General features: G+C 39.5%; 1 protein-coding gene across 3 annotated transcripts in view; it reads left to right on the forward strand.

Moving 5' to 3' along the window:
* Positions 1 to 20,836, forward strand: part of MDGA2 (MAM domain containing glycosylphosphatidylinositol anchor 2) — a 528,724-nt gene that overhangs the window by 501,394 nt on the left and 6,494 nt on the right. For all 3 annotated transcript variants that reach the window (XM_014548202.1, XM_014548203.1, XM_014548205.1), the window contains one exon: positions 1,821 to 1,951. In XM_014548202.1, coding sequence (XP_014403688.1) covers positions 1,821 to 1,951 — 131 coding nt within the window. The remainder of the gene's footprint in view (positions 1 to 1,820; positions 1,952 to 20,836) is intronic.

The raw sequence follows: 20,836 nt of genomic DNA on the forward strand, positions 1-20,836 counted from the left end.
CGCCCCCGCCGCCGCTGCTGGTTGCCTCCCTCTGCGGGCTACTGGCGGCAGGGTGATCAGAAGGCCCCACTGGCACCTGCCTCAGCTGGCCTGGGCTCTGCGGGCTGGAGGAAGCTCTTGCATTGAGCATCTGCCCCCTGGTGTCCAGTGTGTGTCATAGCTACTGGTCGTTCCACTATTTGTTCCGCCATCCGGTCTATTTGCATGTTAGGCTTTTATTATATGGGATAATACAAAAGTTATCAAAATTAGGGCATATGAAGCCAATCAGTAGTAACTTTTTCCAGATACATTTTACTGTCATAAACAATTACTGAAATGGCAAAAATCTATTAACTAACTGTTTTCAAAAAATATTTTCTTAAAAAAGAAGTAGGGCAAGACTGAGATGTATGAAATAATGGGAATGAGGAGATCTCTATAGGAGTCAAGTTCTCTGCCTGAGGACAATTTCCCTGGCCTGGCCCAGGGCCCTGAAATTTGAGCAGAATGTGGAGATCCCACAGAGTTCAGGAGGCAGAGATCAGAGTGCTGGGCAGCTGAAGTAGTTAGAATCCATGAGTCTGGTTAACAGAAAGAAGGGAGGTGTGCAGAGTTGACTCGAGAAGTTTATATGGGGTTCCTCATGAGTCTTTGCCCGAAGTCTAGTCTATTTTTGTATTAAGATTAGAAAAAAACCAGTGCTTACATGATAGCAACATAATAGCTTATGGAGTTGACAGCAGAACAGAGATGGGGAGGTCAAAGAGTCCTGTAAGAAGAGCATTAGGGAATACTGAAGTTTAAGCCATATTAGAATAAAGAGACCTCATATACGTATGTTCCTGGCAACCTGAAGAAAACCAAAAGGCTCTTTCATAGCAGTTAGAAGGATGCCCTGGAGTAATGTTCTCTAGTGGAGGTAATAGTAAGAACTTTAGAGGATTGTTGAGAGGATTAATTTTTTATCTGAAGTATTCAACACATATATCATTATCATTACTATTATTACTATGAGCAGGACATGACACTGTTGAAAGAAGTATATCAAATCATGAGGCAAAGCTATTTTTATTTTAATTTCAAATACCTTTTAGACAAAAAATGAGACTTGGATAAAGTGAACTTAAAAAGAGTAGCTAACTAATAATATTAGGAACAACTAGAGTCAGACTTCAGGCAAGTTAGGCAAGTGAGTACATGACTACATGCTATCGTAGTTCCTATTGCTACTGAAACAAACACGTTACCCCAAACTTTGTGGTTGAAAAGAACACAAATTTGTTCTCTTACAGTTCCAGAGGACAGAAACCTAAAATGAGTATAATGGGGCTAAAATCAGAGTGTTCACAGGGCTGGTTCCTTCTACAGGCTGCAGTGCAGAATCGGTTTCCTGGCCCTTTCTAACTTCTAGAGGCTGCTGTGCTCGGCTGTGGATCCTTCTCCATCTTCAGATGAAGCTGCAGAGCACCTTCTCTTCCTTTCACATGACCTTCTCCCCTGCGTCACGTCTCTGCCTCCATCTTATAATGATATATGTGATTACTGTTAGGACCCACCAGATGATCTAAAATAATCTTCCCATCCAAGATCCTTAACTTAATCACACCTGCAAAACCGGCAATGTCAGATAAAGTAACATTCACAGGGTCTAGGGATTTGGGGACTGTCATTTTTGGAGGCCTGCCACACATGCCAATCAGAGCAAGATTGGCAATGAGAGGGGAAGAGAGGAGGAGACACTAGAATTTTCTGCAAAATTTCATTTTTAAAGTGGTCAAGAAGAAACACATTTGAAGCAAAAACAAATGTATAAAATAAAATTTCATTGTTATTTTTAGGTGTTTTAAATGTTTATCTACGTTTGAAAGGGCAGACAACAATGGAGAATCCACTATGGTCTTCGAGTGGGAATAAAGGACAACGATGGAATGAGGCCCATGTTAATATATATCCAATTACTTCATTTCAGGTAAGAAAACAATCATTTCTGCAGATAGATTGCTTGTGGCACATAAGCATAGGGTTAAAGGCAGACATTGAACAAACATTAGAATATTAATATTCAGAAATTCTTTGATATTATTAGCCCAAAAAATCAGATGATTAAGGTTATCTTTAGTTGTAAAAGCTGTTTTATAAAGAGAAAATGCCCTTTTCCTTTATTGATTAACATCTGTGAAGTAGTATGTTTGAATAATAGTCTATCAAACGATTTGCCTGGAGTAAATGTAATCCATTTCTAAAAAAATCTCACTTGTGTATTCTGTTCCCTGAAGACAAATAAAATAGGCTCTTATAATAATAAAAGCTGGATAATCAATTCTCAATTAAGCTGCCTGAATCTTACATAATGCAATTGTATATACTTTAGCAAAATGTGTCTCTCTATGAAGTAGTCATTTCAGTTATTTATCACAAAGTCAGAGAAATTTAATGTTATTTTTATTTATTTTTATATAGAAAATAAATAAGGCTTAGATTGAGTTGAGAGTTAGCTACAAATATATAAAATTTCAATGACCATAGCAATGGTCATGATGGCTAGAAACAATATTTCAGGAAACCATTTCACTGAAGAAAATGTAATTTCAATGATATTATATAACTATACATGTATATTATATATACTCAGGTTAAGTTTTTTTCTACTGGTGATTTTTTGATGCACTCCATGGCATATACAGTAAGGATATGACAAATCTGACAGCTCCAATTATGCTTTTTGTGTGTATGGAATGTCCTTTTCTTGTCATCTAATCTATAAAACACTAATGGCTTTTATTTAGAAATTGCACTTCTAAAGCAAACCAGGATGATAAAAAATGCATACAGTTGTTCATGTTGATAAAGAATAATGGAGTAAGACTAGCTGATTATCTGCAAACACATAATAGCTACTGAAATCATAGGCCCTGGGAATAATTTTGTTTCTATGAAAGAGAATACAATTGTGAAAATTGAATCTCTGGCAATATATCATTAAACCAAATTAAACTGGGGAGACAGAACTCCAAAGCATTACTGATGATAAAATTAACCTTAATATTAAAATGTACATTCCTCTATAGGAATCAAAGATCCCTTCTTTCTAAAATGTTCATTTTTCTAGACATATTTTTGCTTCCTACATGACTGCCTTCCCAACATAAAATTATTAAATCAAATATGTATATAAAGTAATTTATTTAAGAGAATAGTTATATTAATGTGTGTTTTTTCTTCTTCAGGATAATCCTTTATTGCATAGACATTAATATAATAAGTTTTATTGAGCACCATCAGGACAATCATTTGTTATCATTGAAAACATTTCAATAAATATTTATTGCTCCACTACTGTGTGCCAAGGACATTGCTAGGCATGAAGATTTAAAAAATGTTTACCTCAGAATCATAGAAATAAACATGCATCTAAACACATATATCACATGCTGTATAATTGAAGTAACAGAAATGTGCAAAAGCTTCCATGAGCACACCTAACCAAAAAGATTATGAGGAAGAGTCAAGAAAAGCTGACAGTATGAGGTGAAACCTGAACTAAAGAGAGAGATTGCAAAGCAGAGAAAAGGCTAGCATTAAGATTGCAGCAGAGTTCAGACTAAAAAAAAAAAATCAAGGTCATATACCACGGGATTTGCCAGAGAAAGAGAGAAATGTTAATCTGGAACTTGGTTCCCAAAAGTGAATCAAAGACTAGTGTGAGATGAGGTTAAGGAACCGAAGGAGCTTGGGCAATGAGGAGGCATTGAATTATTTTACTCAGGGCATGACATGCTACAGTATATCACTCAGATTGTTAGAGGGAAGATTGATTCAAGGCGGTAAAATTAAGCTGGCAAATCAGGTAGAACACCAAAAAAAGATGCTGAAGGGAAAAACTAGGGAAGTGGTTTAAAGAAAAGTGGATGACATTAAGATTATATCTAAGTGTAAAAAAACAGCAGAATGTTTTTAGGTTGGAAATTTGGGGAGTAGCCATGAATGACTCAGAACTTTCTAACAAGGGGGTCTTGGGTAATGCTTGCATTACACGTTACCTTAAATAAGAAAAAGAGGAAAAGAGACACGCTTCAGAGAGAAACATGGTTCCTCCTATCTTGGACATGTTAATATAAAACGTTCATGGAAAATCCTTTTAAATGTGTGCAGAAGGTTGCTGGACATGTTTATCTAAAGCACTGGGGACATACTTGTTTGTGAGTCACCAGGTTGTCTGTGCTACCTAAAGCTCTGGGAGTGGTTGATATTCCCAAGGAGAAGTGGACATATGTGAACAGTGATTAAAGGTTGGAAACATGCCTACACTAACTAATAATTAACATAAACTATGGAAAAGGAGTTTGATCCTATAGTATTTTTTAGAGTTGAAAGGAAGGGGACCCAAAAAAGTTTGGTACCCACAGAGTTTAAAGACAATAGTATCAAAATAAGCAGGTTGAGTCCAATGGATTGATCATTAGAAAGAGTGTCCACTCAAGAAATTTGCATAAGTGGTAAAGAAATTAGGGAAGACTGCTATCTTAATTAAAGTATTCATTATTCAGAAATAATAGAATGACCTACAGGCAGATATTAAATTATTATATGATTTGTGAAAATAATTGTTTTATTCTATCATTTTTCCCATTAAAAATGGTATGGCTTATCTTGTTGGTAATGGTCACTCTAACAGGTGTGAGGTGGTATCTCATAGTTTTGATTTGCATTTCCTTAATTGCCAGAGAGGTTGAACATCTTTCCATATGTCTATTGGCTGTTTGTATGTCTTCTTGGGAGAGGTGTATTTTCAGACCCTCTGCCCACTTTTTGATTGGATTGTTTAATTGTTTGGTGTTAAGTTTAACACGTTTTTTATATTCTGGAAATTGAACCTTTGTCGGAGTTACTATTTGCAAATACCATCTCACATCTGGTTGGCTGTCTGTCTGTTTTGCTGTCACCCCAATAGAATTTAATTTAAAAAATGGTATAGGTTTTGTTTTGTTTTTGCAAGTGAATGAATTCTTTATTCAGGATGTTGCAGTAGGGAGAACACTAAATGGAATGCTTCCCTCAAAATAAGCAATGAGAAGGGTTTCATATGGGGAAGAGACAAGAACCACAGTGCCAGCTCCAAGTTTGAGATTGTAATCTTATAGAAAGAAATTGCTTTTCTTTGTGAATTGACCAATCTTAATTCATTGCATCCTGTTCCCAGAATTATTGATTAAAAAGGAGATTTCAAGATGTGAGTTAGCATATATGCATATTATTTGGTTAATCTCTTCCTGCCCACCCCACCCGCCCACTCTTTTCTCTTAGATTCCTCAGTCTGTTTCACGTTCCCATCCCTCTGGTTTTATTTTATTCAGCAGCTTATTTTGTTCACTCAATTCCACATATAGGTGAGATCAGATGATATTTGTTTTTCTCTGACTGGCTTATTTTGTTTAGCATAATACAAACAATAATGGTGAAGGCCTGGAGTGGGGTGGGGACTGGGTAGAGGTGGGCAATGGGGAGAAAAATAGGGGAAATCTCTAATACTCTCAACAATAAAGATTTTTTTAAAAAGACCAAGAAACCCTATGCCAACTCTTTGGCCACAATTAAATAAATAAATAATAAGTGAGTTAGTCTGTTGTTACCAGGAAGTATGTGGTCAGTGTAAATTCAGAACAAAACATTTTACTATTCACTACAAATGACAAGTTTTCCACAGCCTCTGCAATTTACATATTAAATTCATAAAAAGAGATTTACAAGAATGTTCAAAGCAGATGTTCAAGAACGTTCAAATGAGTAAAGCTCTATTCACCATGATCAGACCTTGGAGAACTTTACCTAATTAGCTCTACTCATTCCAACTGAGAAATCAGACTGGGTGTGCATGGTCGGTGCCCAAAGTAGTTATTATTTCTGGTGCTTTTTGGTCCTTTTTGTAGATCCACATTTCCATCTGCTATCAAATTTATTTTGCCTGAAGGACTTCATTTAACATATATAGTAGTGTGGATTTGCTAAACATGAATTCTTTTTTTAATTTTTTTTATTGCTTAAAGTATTACACTAAACATGAATTCTTTTCACCTTGTGTACTTCTGACAATGTCTGTAGCACCTTTATTTGTTGAAAGACATTTCCTGTGAGTATAGTGTTCTAGTTTTTTTTCTTTAGAAACTTCAAGGATACCATTCTGCAACCTCTGTTTGCATTGTTTCCAACAATACGTTTGCTGACACTCTATGCACACTTCTATAGATAGTGATTTTCCTTTGGTTGCTTTTAAGATTTTCTTTTTATCCCTAGTTTTGAAAGATTGACTGTGATGTGCTTTTGCTTAGTTTTATTCATTTTTCATGTGCTTGGGCTCATAAACTTCTTGGATCTGTGAATTTATAGTTTTGATAAAATGTAAGGATTTTCTGGCTAATGTTTTTTAAATGTTTTTGCTCCTCTTCCTCTTCTTTGAAGACTCTAATTACACATATATAAGGGCCCCTTAAAGATGTCACACAGCTCATTAAAGCTTTTAAATTCTGAATTTTTTCTCTTTGTGTTCCATTTTGGATAGTTTTTATTGTCTTCACATTCACTAATTATTTCTTTTGAAATGTCTATTTGCCCTTAATACTACTCAGTGTATTTTTCATCTCAGCCATTGTACTTTTCATCTCTATAAACTCAATTTGAGTCTTTAAAAACTATTTTCCATGTCTCTGGTTAATGTTTTGAACATATGAAATTATATTATAATAATAATTGTTCTAATGCCACTGTCTGCTAATGCTAACATCTGTGTCAGTACTCGGTTGGTTTTGATTGATTGTTGTTGTTTTTTCGCCTCATTACAAATCATTATTATATTCCTGCTCCTTTGCATGCCTCATAGTGTGGCTGGATGTCAGACACTGTGCATTTTACCTTGATAGGTATTGGAAACTTTTTTCTTTTTTATAGATTTTATTGATTTTTTACAGAGAGGAAGGGAGAGGGTTAGAGAGTTAGAAACATCGATGAGAGAGAAACATCCATCAGCTGCCTCCTGCACACTCCCCACTGAGTATGTGCCCACAACCAAGGTACATGCCCTTGACCAAAATCAAACCTGGGACCCTTGAGTCCACAGGCCAATGCTCTATCCACTGAGCCAAACCGGTTAGGGTGGAAACTTTTTTCTTAAATATATGTTTTTATTGGTGTTTTAGAGAGAGAGGGTGAGAAGATAGAAACAGCAATTGGCTGCCTCCTGCACACCCTCTAGTGGGGGTCAAGCCAACAACCCAGGCATATGTCCTGACAGGGAATCCAAGCAGCAACCTCTTGGTGCCAGGGACAACACTCAATCCTGAGCCACACTGGCCAGGCAGTATTCTTGAGCTTGTTTGGGGATGTAGTTCAGTTCCTTGGAAACAGTTTTATCATTGTTGGCCTTGCTTTTAAGATTTGTTAAGCATCACAGTGATTTTCCTTCTGAATGTATATATAAAGAAACTCAAACTCAAAAGAATGTGTGCACCCCATAGTCATTACAGTGTTATTTACTGTAGCCAATATATGGAAGAAGCCCAAGTGCCCATTAATAGATGAATGAAAAAGAAGATGTGGTACATACATACAATGGAATATTGTTTGGCTATTAAAAAAAAAAGGAAATCTTACAATTTATGACAGCATGGATGGACCTAGAGGGTAGCATCTATACTAATAAAAGGGTAATGCTAATTAGACTGGGTTGACTGGACATCTTCCAGATGTCTGATTTCCTTCCGGACAGTTAGGGGGTGACCAGGCCAGCAGGGGGGCAGTTAGGGGGCGGCCAGGCCTGCAGGGGGGCAGTTAGGGGGCGATAAAGCTGGCAAGCAGAGGCAGTTAGGGGCAATCAGGCAGGCAGGCAGGTGAGTGGTTAGGAGCCAGCAGTCCCAGATTGCGAGAGGGATGGTGCCTAAACTGGCAGTCAGACATCACCTGAGGGGTCTTGGATTGGAGAGGGTGCAGGCTGGGCTGAGGGACCCACACCTCCCCAGGCACGAATTTCATGCACCGGGCCTCTAGTACTAAATGAAATAAGTCAGTCGAGAAAGACAAATACCATATGATTTCACTCATATGTGGAATCTAAAGAACAATATGCATAAACTAACAAAACACGCTCATAGAAATAAAGTGGGGTGGGGTGTTGGGGGACCAAATGAAAAGGTGAAGGGATTACGAATTACATATTAGAAGTTATAGAATAGACATAGGGAGGTAAAATACAGCATAGAAAATATAGTCAATAATGATATATGACTATGTATGGTGCCAGGTGGGGACTGGAAATGTCAGGGTAATACTTTGTAAAGTATATGATTGTCTAACCACTATGATATACAAAATAATATGGGCTGTAAACTGTGATTGAAACAAAAGAAAACAAATATAAAAGATTTCTTAGGTGAGACCAGAGCAGTGTTTGGTTATAGGGCTAATAATTTTTCAAAATGAGTGAAGTCTTCTGAGTACTCTAGACAATGTCCCATGGATTATGTAGTTTTCCAAGTCCTGTGTGTGCTGGTACTGTTACCTTAGATGAGCTGGTACTGTTACCTTAAATGCATCCCTCTGGTTGTTTTCAAGGTTTGGGTACTTTCCTCACATTAATGTCCTGATCAATACTTCTCTGAATATGTGAGGGAGCCCCTCTGCAGATCCCTCTTTCTGTGCAACACTTTCTTTGCTGGTATTCCACCTGCACACTCCAGGTGCCATAGACTCCTTGGACTCTGAGTTCCATCTTCTCAACTCAGATTTTCTACCAGGTTTGTTCTCTTGCACCGTGGCCTACAAATTCTGTATAGTGCAGTGGTGAGGCCGTTTGATTTCCATCTCTCAGGAATCACTGTTCTTCATTACCTGATGTTTAGTGTCCTGAGCATCATCATTTTATAAATCCTGTTCAGTTATTTAGTTGTTTCAGGTGGGAGGATACATCTGCCTCCTGGTACTCTATCTTGGCTGGAAGAAAATTAAAAAGTAAAGATTTTGAACCAATGTATTTCTAAGCTATTTAAATTACCAGTGGAAGTAAAGATATATAAAATCATTTTTTAAATGTCTATGTTCTTTCATTTCCTAATATAGTCCTAGGTCCATCGACTAAGGACTTTCTTTTATTTTATAAACCTTGATTGTTGAAGGAAACATGAAGGGCAAAGACATCATCCTGTCCTTTTTGTTTGTTTTTGTTTTATTTTGGGGTTTCTTGTTTTGAACATTTTTAGACATAGTATTTTTACTCAAAAATTCTTTATAACTTATCAAGCTTTTTCAAAGAATGCTTGTTTTAATATGTAATGCCTACCAGGAAAGCATGGTAACAATTGTATAGAATATATCACCATATAAATTATGTTTTGAGAAGTTTTAAAATTACCCAAATGCCTTGTGGCACACTAAGATGTCTTTCATTCAAGTGGAAAGGATGTCTCTCGCCTCTTAGATTCTAAATGACAGAGAGGTGACTTTGAGCCTCTGCTTCACTAACACTTGTCTTATTTTATTTGCTTGGAATTGCATGCCTTTAAATTAGTTTGGTCCATAAACCCTGTAAAAAAATAACCACTTACAAAGTCCTTTGAGTGTGTCCAATTAGTTTGCTTACCTGAAAATAAAATTTTTCTGCAGTCCATTTCAGGGCAAATAGATGTTTTGTCATAGTGAAATTTCTTTTGTGGCTCTTTTTCTAGAATTAATTTAACATGACCAAAGTGTGTAATGAAAATATATTTTGCTGGATTGGGAATAAGTAGGGCAAATTTTCCAATAAGAGTAAAATTAATATAGTATTAGTCTTAGAATGTCACATACACTAAGGAAAATATTTAACCATTATTTTAGCACCTTACTCATTTCATAATATATTCCAAATGTTTTCTAGAGACACGGTGAAACATAAAATACTGTCTTTTCATTTTCTTACTTATAAGTGAAAGTAATGCTGGAGATCTATTCTTATATCCTAATTTCAAGATTTGGAAATAGGTTTGAGACCATTTGTCTTAAACCACACTAATAATTAACATTAAGGATTTAAAAAAGAATATAGGACTCCTATTACATCATGCTGCCTTTATATTTATCTAACTAAACATAGTATTAATCTGGAAAATATTGTCCTCCTAAGTAGACATCACAAACTCATGTAGATACATATCTGGCATTCTATGCCAAATTCCATGGCAACGACATAAACAGACACAAGCACTGAAAACATTTTCCCACTGCAGTTCACAGTGCCATCTATTTCTTTGTCTTTGCCAACAACTAAACTTTCATGATACTATTTCAGATTAGAAGCTTTGAGAACTAGTTGACATTTATCTAGCAAGTTGGACTGGCAGAGTCATCGGAAGTTAGTTACTTCCGTATCTGCAGAGCTTCCCCAGGAAAGGAGCTGAGGCTACCCACTTGGTTTACAATGTTGCCTCTCTTCAAATCTCCTTTGTAATGATTGAGGCTAGTTCGATTACTTGCTGACACAGTTAACAACAGAAAGGAAAAGGTATTAATGTTAATTTACATTTAATTAATAATGTATTCTGCCAGTTTTCAAACTGCATTTTTAGACTTTGTATTTGCTTTAGCAACATTGACCAGAAGTCATTATCTCTCCTCAGGAAGAAATAATCTTGTGAACATTTGCAGAAGGCACCGTTAACGCTGAAGTCAGATTATCAGAGGTGCATTGTATTATTGGACTCCCCTCTACTTTCACTCATTAGTGCTGCATGTAGCTCTTCTTCTCTTACTGAGAAATTACATTTGAATACAAGCTATGACAGCATCATCTATATCTCCGTCTCTGTATTGACATCGATAGCTATGTGTATGTTTTAAAGCATTATATGTATGTAAGAAACTGTCAGGCCATGAATCAAAACTATTTTGTGTGGTATAATTCTAATACATAAATTCGCATATATATTTTTCAAATTTCCACTTGAATTTACAAAACAAGTGTTAGCTTTCTGATTATGCAGTATTTCTTGCATACCGAGTTTGCTGAATTGCATAGACATACAGTGTAAACATTACAATGTTAAGCCTGTCATTTCAACGAGGAGATCATTTTAAGTATCAACCTTATTGTGTATGAGGTTTCCATAATCTGAACCCTGTTTTAGGAGACCTAAACTTCAACATTTGCTCCCCAAGTATCTAGATGTTGTTACTTCCTTCTTCATGGCAATTAAATCAAATGCTTTTGGAATTTTAGAAGAGGAAAGGTACATGGTTTTTGTTAGGTCACCACAGGAGGAACGCACAAGGCCAGAATGGTGAGGGATCATGAATTTATTTGATCATCCGCACACCAGGTGGTTGAGCCTGGATGGCTCCAGCACCGAGTGAGGAGCTGAAATAAAACTGAGACCTAGATGTTATCTTTAGGGAGGAAACGATTAGGCGTCTTAGTTTAAGGGTCTTAGTTGCCTGACTGGTTATTTGCTAGGGGAGGATTGGTTACCCTGGTGGAGAAATTTTTATTTTTCTAGTTTTGTCCCTTGCTATTAAAGGGTTTTTCTCCGGCCTGATTTTTCTGATTTGTTAACAATGTGGGAAAGAGTAGAATCTATTTCCAGCCAAATTTAGTACTTTAAATTTCCTGAGATTATAATCTCCCATTCACTGGCTTAACTTCTTATTTTTACTGAACCTTAATCCTTGCTGTTTTACTTTTACACCTTAATATTGCTACATTAAAGGCTGTTATTTTCTTTCAAACAGAGCAACCAAGTTGGTTGCCTTCCAGAAAAACAGGTAGGAGAGAGACATGCTGGCCAATAATGCCATGCATACATCTCAAGTAAAAGTAACTTTCTTTTACTTATGGTATCTCATTAATGGTGAGATTTAATGCTTGAATAATAACTTTTAGTTTACTCTGTAAATAGTGGTGGAAGAGATTTTAAAATTTCTTCCTTTTAAATTTAAATTTACTTTTAAACAGCATTGTTTTGACTAGTAATCATTTGCATATATATGCAAATTTTACTTTGGACTTTACTAGAACCAGTTGCTCATAAAATATTGGCTTTTCATATGAATGAGTTTATATGAGACCTTGATTATATTGTGAAAAGAGAACTTATCAAGTAATTAAAGTATTATCCTTTATTGAAAAAGCAAAGTAAGCAAATTTATACATTTGACCCATGAAGTACAGATGCCATCCCTCCCCCCCACCACCCAGCCAATCTGAAGAGCAGGCTAGGTGTGGGTCTGAGGCATTATATACACTTCTGTCTTAAAATTCTGCTGTTGCATATACTGATTTAGCTTAAGAAGTGTCCAGCAACCTTATCCTGCCAAGCTTGGAGACTGAAACCTCAGGCTTTCTTGCTCAGAGTAAAATGGCCCTTGCCCTTCCCTCCCTTTTTTTTTTTTCTATTTTTTCCCCTCTCCCCCTCCCTTTCTGTCCTTGTCAGGGGGAGATAAGGGTTTTTTAGTTACAGGCAGGTTATAAATTAGCTAGTGGTCTGGCCTTTGTTTAAACTTTAAATAGTTAACTTTAGAATTTATTTATTTCTTTCAACATTTCTCTTTTCCTTCTCATCACATATGCAACCTTCACAAATTTCACACTTTCGAATTAGCCTTCAAACCTTCTTTGTATGTCCTTCAAAAATGCATAACCATGCCTCAGACCTTCCATTAAGTATTTCTACTCTAATATTCTTTCTTTCTGTCATACCTTCAGCAACTTGTACAGACCTCTTCTTTCTTTTTTCTTTAAAATGTATTAGAATCCTTCACTCTTAGAAACCTTAATTTTCCAAAGATTACCAAAAAGTAAACAGCCAGCATTTCTTAGATTAACATTATGAACACACTTCAAATGCACTCTTACTTTCAAGAAAATATACCTTCAACAAAGTACAGGAGACCATCTGTAATAAAAACTAAGAGCAGACAAATTAAAACATGCCTAGCAATCAATGTTTCAGTTTTGTATGCTATTTTAAAATATTTAGATGTTTATCATTTAACCCAGCAATGCTCCAAAGCCTTTAAGTTACCAAAGACTTTGGAAAATTATGTATAGGCCTATGAGGCTGGAGAAAAGTTAGGGGGAGGAGGGAGCAGGCCCCGCAGCCTGTTCCCAGGCCTCTAGCCGCTTGGATTCAAAACTGCCAGATTTTTCCTTAGAGATAACATGCTAAGGTTTGGGAGATAATGAGCTCAGCTTCTGATAATAGCCGGACTGTTAAATAAGCCTGTGAGGTAAAGAAAGTTGTTCTTTTGGAAAGGTGGGGTGGGGAGAGGTGACAAGGCGCTGAGGTCAGAGCAGTTTTCAGAGCATTAAAGGGGTGAGAATGCTGGCCTTGGGATCTAAAGGCTCAGTGAGTGTTCCCTTTGCTCAGTGGGAGAAGACTAAAGTTGGCAAGCCCAAGAAAAGAGTCCATTCTTGTTCAGAGGAGGGGACAGTCATGGAGGAGATAAGACGTTTACAGTCCAAGGAATGGCGCGGCCTTGTGGGGTGAGAAAGTGAAACTGAGGTAGGTGACTGTGGTTTGGGACAACTGGGCTTTATGAGGGGACGCATGGTGGCCCTGGCCAGACACCGAGGTAGAATGAGAAAAGAGTAAATGGGGGAATTTAGTAAGATGCAGTATAGAGATGAGGTGGTTAATGCCTGTGAAACTAATCCATCAACCCCCATAATAGAGACTGAGGAGTGGACAAGGGTCCCAGCGAATTCAGAGAGGGCAGAATAAGTGGCCTCGGTGTCAATTAAAAAGGAGATCTGCTTATCTGCCACATAGTCGTTCCCCGAGGCTCTGTCCTGGTGGTGTAAGTCTGTGGGGCCCTGTCAGGGCCTGGGCAGCTTCTTCCGTGGCCAGTCCCAGGAGGTCTGGGAGCTCCAAACCGGATCCAGAGGGCGGCCTTGCTGGACTGGCTGAGATCCGACCTGGAGCAGCCAGACTACAGTCTGATTTCCCGTGGCCTTCCCTTCCGCACCTTGGGCAGGGCCCAGGCGAGGGTCTCGGGTTTGAGCAGGACTTGGCCCAGGGTCCTTCCTTGTTGCACTTGAAGCATGGGCCTGGAGGAGGCTTAGCCCCTGACTTACCCGCAGTTGGAGGACCAGCACTTCATTTGGGGTTCGTGAGGGTGGTGGCTAGGAGCTGGAAGGCCACCTTCTGGGCCTCAGCCTTGGCCTGATCTCACTTTTGTTTTGGGATTTGGGTCTCCTCGTCTCTATTATCAAAGACCTTGAAGGCCAGGTTAATGAGGTCTTTTTGAGGGGTTTGTGAACCTGTTTATTTTTCGAAGTTTATGGTGTGTGTCGGGGGCTGTTTGGGATATAAAATGGGTGTTCTGGGGAGGTAGAGTCTAAGGTGGCCATTTTCTGGAAGGCCTCCATGAGGCGGGAGAGAAGGAGAGCTGGGTTTTCGTCAGGGCCTTGAGTGATTTCATTAAGTTTGTCATAATTAACCACAATACCCTCAATTCCTGCTGCCTCCCTCAAGGGTAAATGGCTGCAGGAATAGAAGAGGCTGTTGAGGAGGGTGGTCTTTGGGTGGCCTGAGAATGAGTGTTAGATGGGAAAAGGCTGTTTTGGAGCTTACATTCTCAGGATTTGGGCTCTCAGGGACTGGGGAGAAGGTGGTTGCTGGTTAAGAGGGTCTGGGTTTGGGAATCTACTACAGATGAGGGAAGGGATGATTAAGGGGGTGGAGGTCGGTGGTCTGCTGGGTCAAAAGTAGATTCAGAATCAGGAAGTGTTAGGGGTAAGATGTTTTGTGTGAAGGAGAAAGATATGAATGGTAGAGCAGGACTGAGAGAGAGGATTGGGCCTGGACGTTGAGAATCTCTGATCATTTTCCATCGCAGTGACAGCAATTATCTAAATTGCTCAGTGTGTTAAAATTGAAAGTACTGTTTTCAGGCTAGTGAGACTTATTATCTAGTTTATGTTGTGGCCAAACAGTGTTACAAAATAAGGTGAGATGATTGGGCATGATTTCCCCCGTGAGTGTGCAGAAGGAGTGTGGCATGGCCCGTGAGAGAGGAAGGGTGAGTGATAGACCACAAATCCAAAGGTGACTGTTTAGGGCAGGCGTCCCTGCTGCTAAAAAATTACCATGAGAAAGGAGAGATGACCCTCTGAACTGGGTGTCCCCAATCTAGAAGGACCCAAAGCCAAACAGCTGAGGAGTCTTCTGGCCTAGTGCCAGGACTTTTGAGACCAGATACTTCTGAAAAGTCAGTGAGAGAGAGTGGGCAGAAGACTCAAGAGGAGGGGAATTGTGGAACATCACTCACCTAGGGAAGATTGGCTGGTGTGGGATGGAAGGTCAGCAATGGAGAAGGAGAGATTCTTGGTCTGGTGTCCTCCTTGGCTGGCTGAGTGGGGGAGGGGGGAACCCTGTAAGGGAGGGAGGCCTGATTGAGGCCGACAATTGAGTCACCTGAGTAGGATTCAGAGGTAAGCCCAGGACAAGCTGCCACTGCCTATTGCTCTCCGAGAAGCAAATTCAGTGTGACTGAAGCCAAGGCAATGGCTCCCCATTCTCGTGGAACCCTCCCCAGTTTCGACACCAAATGTTAGGTCGTCGAAGGAGGAATGCACAAGGCCAGAATGGTGAGGGATTACGAATTTATTTGATCATCCACACACCAGGTGGTTGAGCCTGGATGGCTCCAGCACCCAGTAATGGGAGTCAGTGGCTTTTAATGGACTTTTGGAGGGCTTTTTCTGGGGGAGACTTCTTTGTGCATACCCAGAGGGGAGATAATGGAATATGGTCGCTGCAAGTGAAATGTGGTCTCAGCAAAGGGAAAGTCCATAGTGAAATGGCCTGAAAAGCCAGTTCCTGGAGGAGAGGTATTGATTCAATTGCTTGATCAGACCTAACAGTTTTATCTCTGTAATATAATAGTAGTCAGAATCATAATGGTACTTCATAAAAATATTACATAATCTTATCTATTCAATTAGAGAGCATTTTATATTATTTCCATTTCATACATGTCATTTCTGCCACGTTGAGATACATCATAGTATAATTAATTGCTAGAGTTTCTTATTTTTATGTTTGAGAAAAGGTAAGGATTTATTTTTATAAACTCTTAAAAGTTTGGTCATGGTGCATTCTTCAATTTAATATCTATGCATTTTATTTCTGTTATCTACCTTATAGTCAAGACAATATTTCTTTAAAAAGTAACCGTAAAGGGTTACTTAGTCTGCAAGCTTCTTATGAGTTTATTAGAACCTGCAAAATCTATAATAATAAAAGCATAATATGCTAATTAGACTGGACAGCCAAACAACCTTCTAGATGTCATTCCAACATCTTTCTGGACTAAGCCACGGTGGTGGGGGTGAGGCAGAGGTGGTTAGGGGCGATCAGGCAGGCAGGTGAGCAGTTAAGGGTGAACAGATAGGCAGGCAAAGGGGTTAGGGATGATCAGGCAGACAGGCGAGTGGTTAGGGGTGATGAGGCAGGCAGGTGAGTGGTTAGGGGCCAGCAGGCAGGCAGGTGAGCAGTTAGGGGTGATCAGGCAGGCAGGCAGAGTGGTTAGGAGTGATCAGTCAGGCAGGCGAGTGGTTAGGGTCGATTAGGTAGGCAGGCAAGTGGTTAGGGGTGATGAGGCAGGCAGGTAGAGGTGGTTAGGGGCAATCAAGCAGGCAGGGAAGTATTTAGGGGTGATGAAGCAGGCAGGCAGACTGGTTAGGGGTGATCAGGCAGGCAGGCGAGTGGTTAAGGGTGATGAGGCAGGCAGGCAGAGTGATTAGAGGTGATCAGGCAGGCAGGAAGGCAAGCAGTTAGGAGTTAGTGGTCCTGGATTGCAAGAGGGATGTCTGACTGCCAGTTATCCCCCGAGGGGTCCCAGATTGCGAGAGGGTGCAGGCCGGGCTGAGGGACCCCCCGCCCCATGCATGAATTTTGTGCACCGGGCCTCTAGTGTTATTATAATAATTCAAAGATATAATTGTAGTTGGGGTTCAGAGCATAAGCAAAACAATGCAATAAAAATTTATTTGTAAGAATCAAGACAAGTGAAACACAATCTATAGCTTCTCAATAGCAAAGCTGCTGTGGAAATTGACAGAAAACAAACATACTGCTCAAGACCTTTTCCTTCCTATTCAAATAGGACCCTGAGGCAGACTACAGTATTTCTCTGACCGACTGAATGAAATTTCCCATCATCACAAGATTACAAATAAATATTAAAAACACTGATTATAACTGAACCAAGAGTTTGATTGTCAGAAATTATTTTTATTATTCTAGTAACAGCTACTACTAATTCCATGACTTATTTCCACACAAGAAATGAAACACCCACCATGCTTATATAGAAAGTAATCAACTGACTCTATACAGTGACAAACTATATTACCCATAGTTGTGCAGATAAATGAAATAATAGATTTTCAAATAAGCCAACTTTTATTACTGCAACAATTCATTCAGGACCACCAAAGAATGAAGTATTCATGAGAGAATGTTCTAGACATAGGCAGTCCTCCGGACACATGACACTTTGACTTCTGCTGATTTGTATGTTTGCTTTTCAGCCAACTACACACTTAGAATCAACATACTGCCAGCAGGCAGGTAGCACACACATTAAATTACATCAGTCAGTCAGCTGATGTTTACCTTCAAAGGTCTCCCAGCACTCCCTCTCAATCCGACCATAAAACAAGGGTGGCAGCTTCCTTCGCACCCACTCTGTGTTGGTACTTGATTGGTAGCATAGGCTGACTAGAAGTTCCCATCTTGTGTTTGGATGAAACTGCACAGAGAGACAAAGGGAAAGGAAATTAGTAGGGAAAGTAGGAGTTTTTAGCTTTTCATTTTAAGTTTTGAAATTAAGTTCTCCAATAACATTCTGTGAAGTGGGCAGAAGAGTTTTTAATGTTTCCTACTTTACGGATTTGGTAACTGAGAATCAAAGTGAATGTGCATATTTTCAGATTTCACTGCTAAAGCTCTATAAAGATGATTTAATACATGCTATTAAGGGATTTTCATTTAATATAAAATGTCAGGAGAATAATATTTAAGGAGACAAAGATAAGTTTGCCTGATTTTTTTTTTCTTCTATTTTTGTGGATGTGCCTTCCCTGCTCCAAAGTGTTTACCATTTTAAAGTCAGTAAGGGAAGTTTTGAAGTGCTGTGAGCAATGACAGGGTCATTCCAGGGAAAGCAGCTTTGAAAGTACAGGAATGATTTTGATGACTTATATATTTTAGTTTTAAAATAACCCCATTATTTTTGTATAAATCTTTATTTGTGAAAGTATTACATATATCCCATTGCCTCCTCCCACCCAAGCCTTCACCACCCACTGTCTGTGTCTATGGATAACCCTGTTATTTTATCTTGACTCTTATCTCCAGGTAACAAGAACTTATTGAAAATAATTCTGTACTTTAAATAAGAAACACTGTGGTGAATTTCACTATCTATTCACCTCTGCCTAGCTAAGATGGAGAATCTATGTACTCCCAAACCTGTTTCTCGAGCATCCCTTCCCGTAAAAGAATTCTGACTTCAGCTTCTGTTTTAAATCTGTGTGAGCAGGTGCAGAACTTTCTACCCTTACTATCCTTTTCACCAGCATCTCACTTCACGCACAAAGCATGTCCCTTTATCTTTGCCACGACTACGTTGTAAACCCTGAATTTTTCTCTGTGAGCAGTGTTCACTCCCCTCCCTTTCCCTCTCTGTCTTTTAAAATGAAAAGTCTTGGTGGAAAGAATTTTCCTCTTTACCATACAAAATCTTCCTGAATAATGCATTCCTGTTCCTTCCAGAATTAAAATTGGAGTGTAAGTCAGAAATCTACACTTTATTCAGTTCAATCCCTTAAAATACCCACATAAAAGAAAAATCTGTGATGACATCACTTTACTCACATTCAATAAAGTATTAGTCTTATGGCCAAATGGAAGTGCTTGCTTTTATGAAATAAGACTCATATCAACATGAATCTAAGCTTTGACTTTCTCCAAGATAACATTCCATTTATGCTGTTATTTTCAGGAGAGAAGACTCGGGATCCCATAACTAAAACTATAAAGGGGATGAGAATAACCACTGATTTATTCTAACATTGATTCTCTACCAGATAAGTGGCATCAATCCAAAAGATTTAAAAACACATGGTTACCTGGCTGGTTTGGCTCAGTGGATAGAGTGTAGGCCTGTAGACTGGAGGGTTCAGTTTTGATTCCCGGTCAAGGGCACATGCCTGGGTTGCTGGCTCAATCCCCAGTAAGGGCGTGAAAGAAGCAGCCTATCAATGATTCTCTCTCATCATTGATGTTTCTACCTCTCTCTCCCTCTCCTTTCCTCTCTGAAATCAATAAAAATATATTTAAAAATACATGGTTAGCAAAAATGATGCCTCCTCACAGATAGAGTGCTATAGGGGCAGTTTTTAATGACTTTAAATACCCATGTGGTCTAAATAAGCATGTATAAAAATGTTATGGAATTTATTCACCTCAATTTTAACAATTCTGAATTTGTTCAGAATTGCTAAAAAATAAGTTTAATGTTTAGCAATTACAATAGGTACTGGTTAAATAAATATTTATAAGGTGGAATATTGTGCAGTCATTAAAATTACTTCTTTTCCATATTCAGTGTTCTTGAATGTTTATACTATGGGTATTTATTTATTTTTTTTATTTGGTGAATCTAAGTAGGATTTTATTTACACGGACACTCAATTACAGATAAGGCGCTTTCTAGGATCCATATGCCTTCCTGGAGCTACTTGGTTTCAGGGTTTCTTGTCTCAGGCTTCAAGCTTGAGTCTCTCAGCGCTGGGGACAGGAAGGGAAAGCCTCCCGACGACTATTCAGGGCAAACTTGCGGAACTCTTGGGCCAACTCCACCGGCTCAGCCACCGCCCTTCACCTCATCATCTCACCTCATCATCATAGTGGAACTCAGTTAACCAGACAGGGGGAGTCTTTCCGGAAAGGCTGTCCCTCAAAGCCATCGTCTGCCAGGATCCTTCTTAGGTCAGGGTGGTTGGCAAAGAGGATCCAAACCTGCCCCAGCTCTCCCTCTCATGCTGCCTTGTACACAGAGCCCGCGGACTGGGGTGTCAGCTCATCTGTAAGGTCTTCACAGGGACGGGGAGGGGAAGCAGAGACAGCGGGCTGTAAACAATCCCAGCCGTTTCTGAGGGGTTGGGGCGCTCACTGCCATCAGGGCAGCCAAGGGTTCCAATTGTGTATGTGAGATCCCCGAGGAAAGCCAGCCCTGGAATGACCCCATCAGGCGGACACAGACCGCTGACTCATTGGCAGGACACCTGCACTTGCTGGATACCCTTGGGCAGGATTGCAGCCTCCTACTCTCCAAAAGCTCAGAGCTGTTTGTGGGCCACACCATCCCGTGGTCCCACAGTGGGGCGCTTGCCAACTGCAGCGCTTTCCCTCCTCCCAGGCAGCAACAGCGCGAGGGGCGCCCCACCACCCCCACCCCGGGCAGCGCCTTGGCCTGCCCCACCAGGCCCTCTGGGTGGCCGCCCAGTTCCCGGGTGCTGACCTTGGGGATTTTCTTTAATTCTCACTTGTGGTTTAAACAGTCATGTGAGGGTTGTTTGGCCACTTGCCAGATACCTTCCAAAATACCACCCCAAGTCATATGGGAGCCATTATTTCCAGACAGCCACGCATGCTTCCTTGACAACGCTGGGGATGAGCATCTGTATACTGCCAGCTGGGTTCAGAAGAGTTTAGCGCTGGCCTGCAGTGTTGTTTTTTGTTGCTGTTGTTGTTTTGTTTTGCTTTGTTTTTCTCTTATTGATTAAGGTATTACAACTGTGTGCTTATCCCCCCCCCCCCCTTTG

This window comes from Myotis brandtii, unplaced genomic scaffold (assembly GCF_000412655.1).
Source record: "Myotis brandtii unplaced genomic scaffold, ASM41265v1 scaffold5, whole genome shotgun sequence".
In the NCBI taxonomy this organism is placed as follows: Eukaryota; Metazoa; Chordata; class Mammalia; order Chiroptera; family Vespertilionidae; genus Myotis; species Myotis brandtii.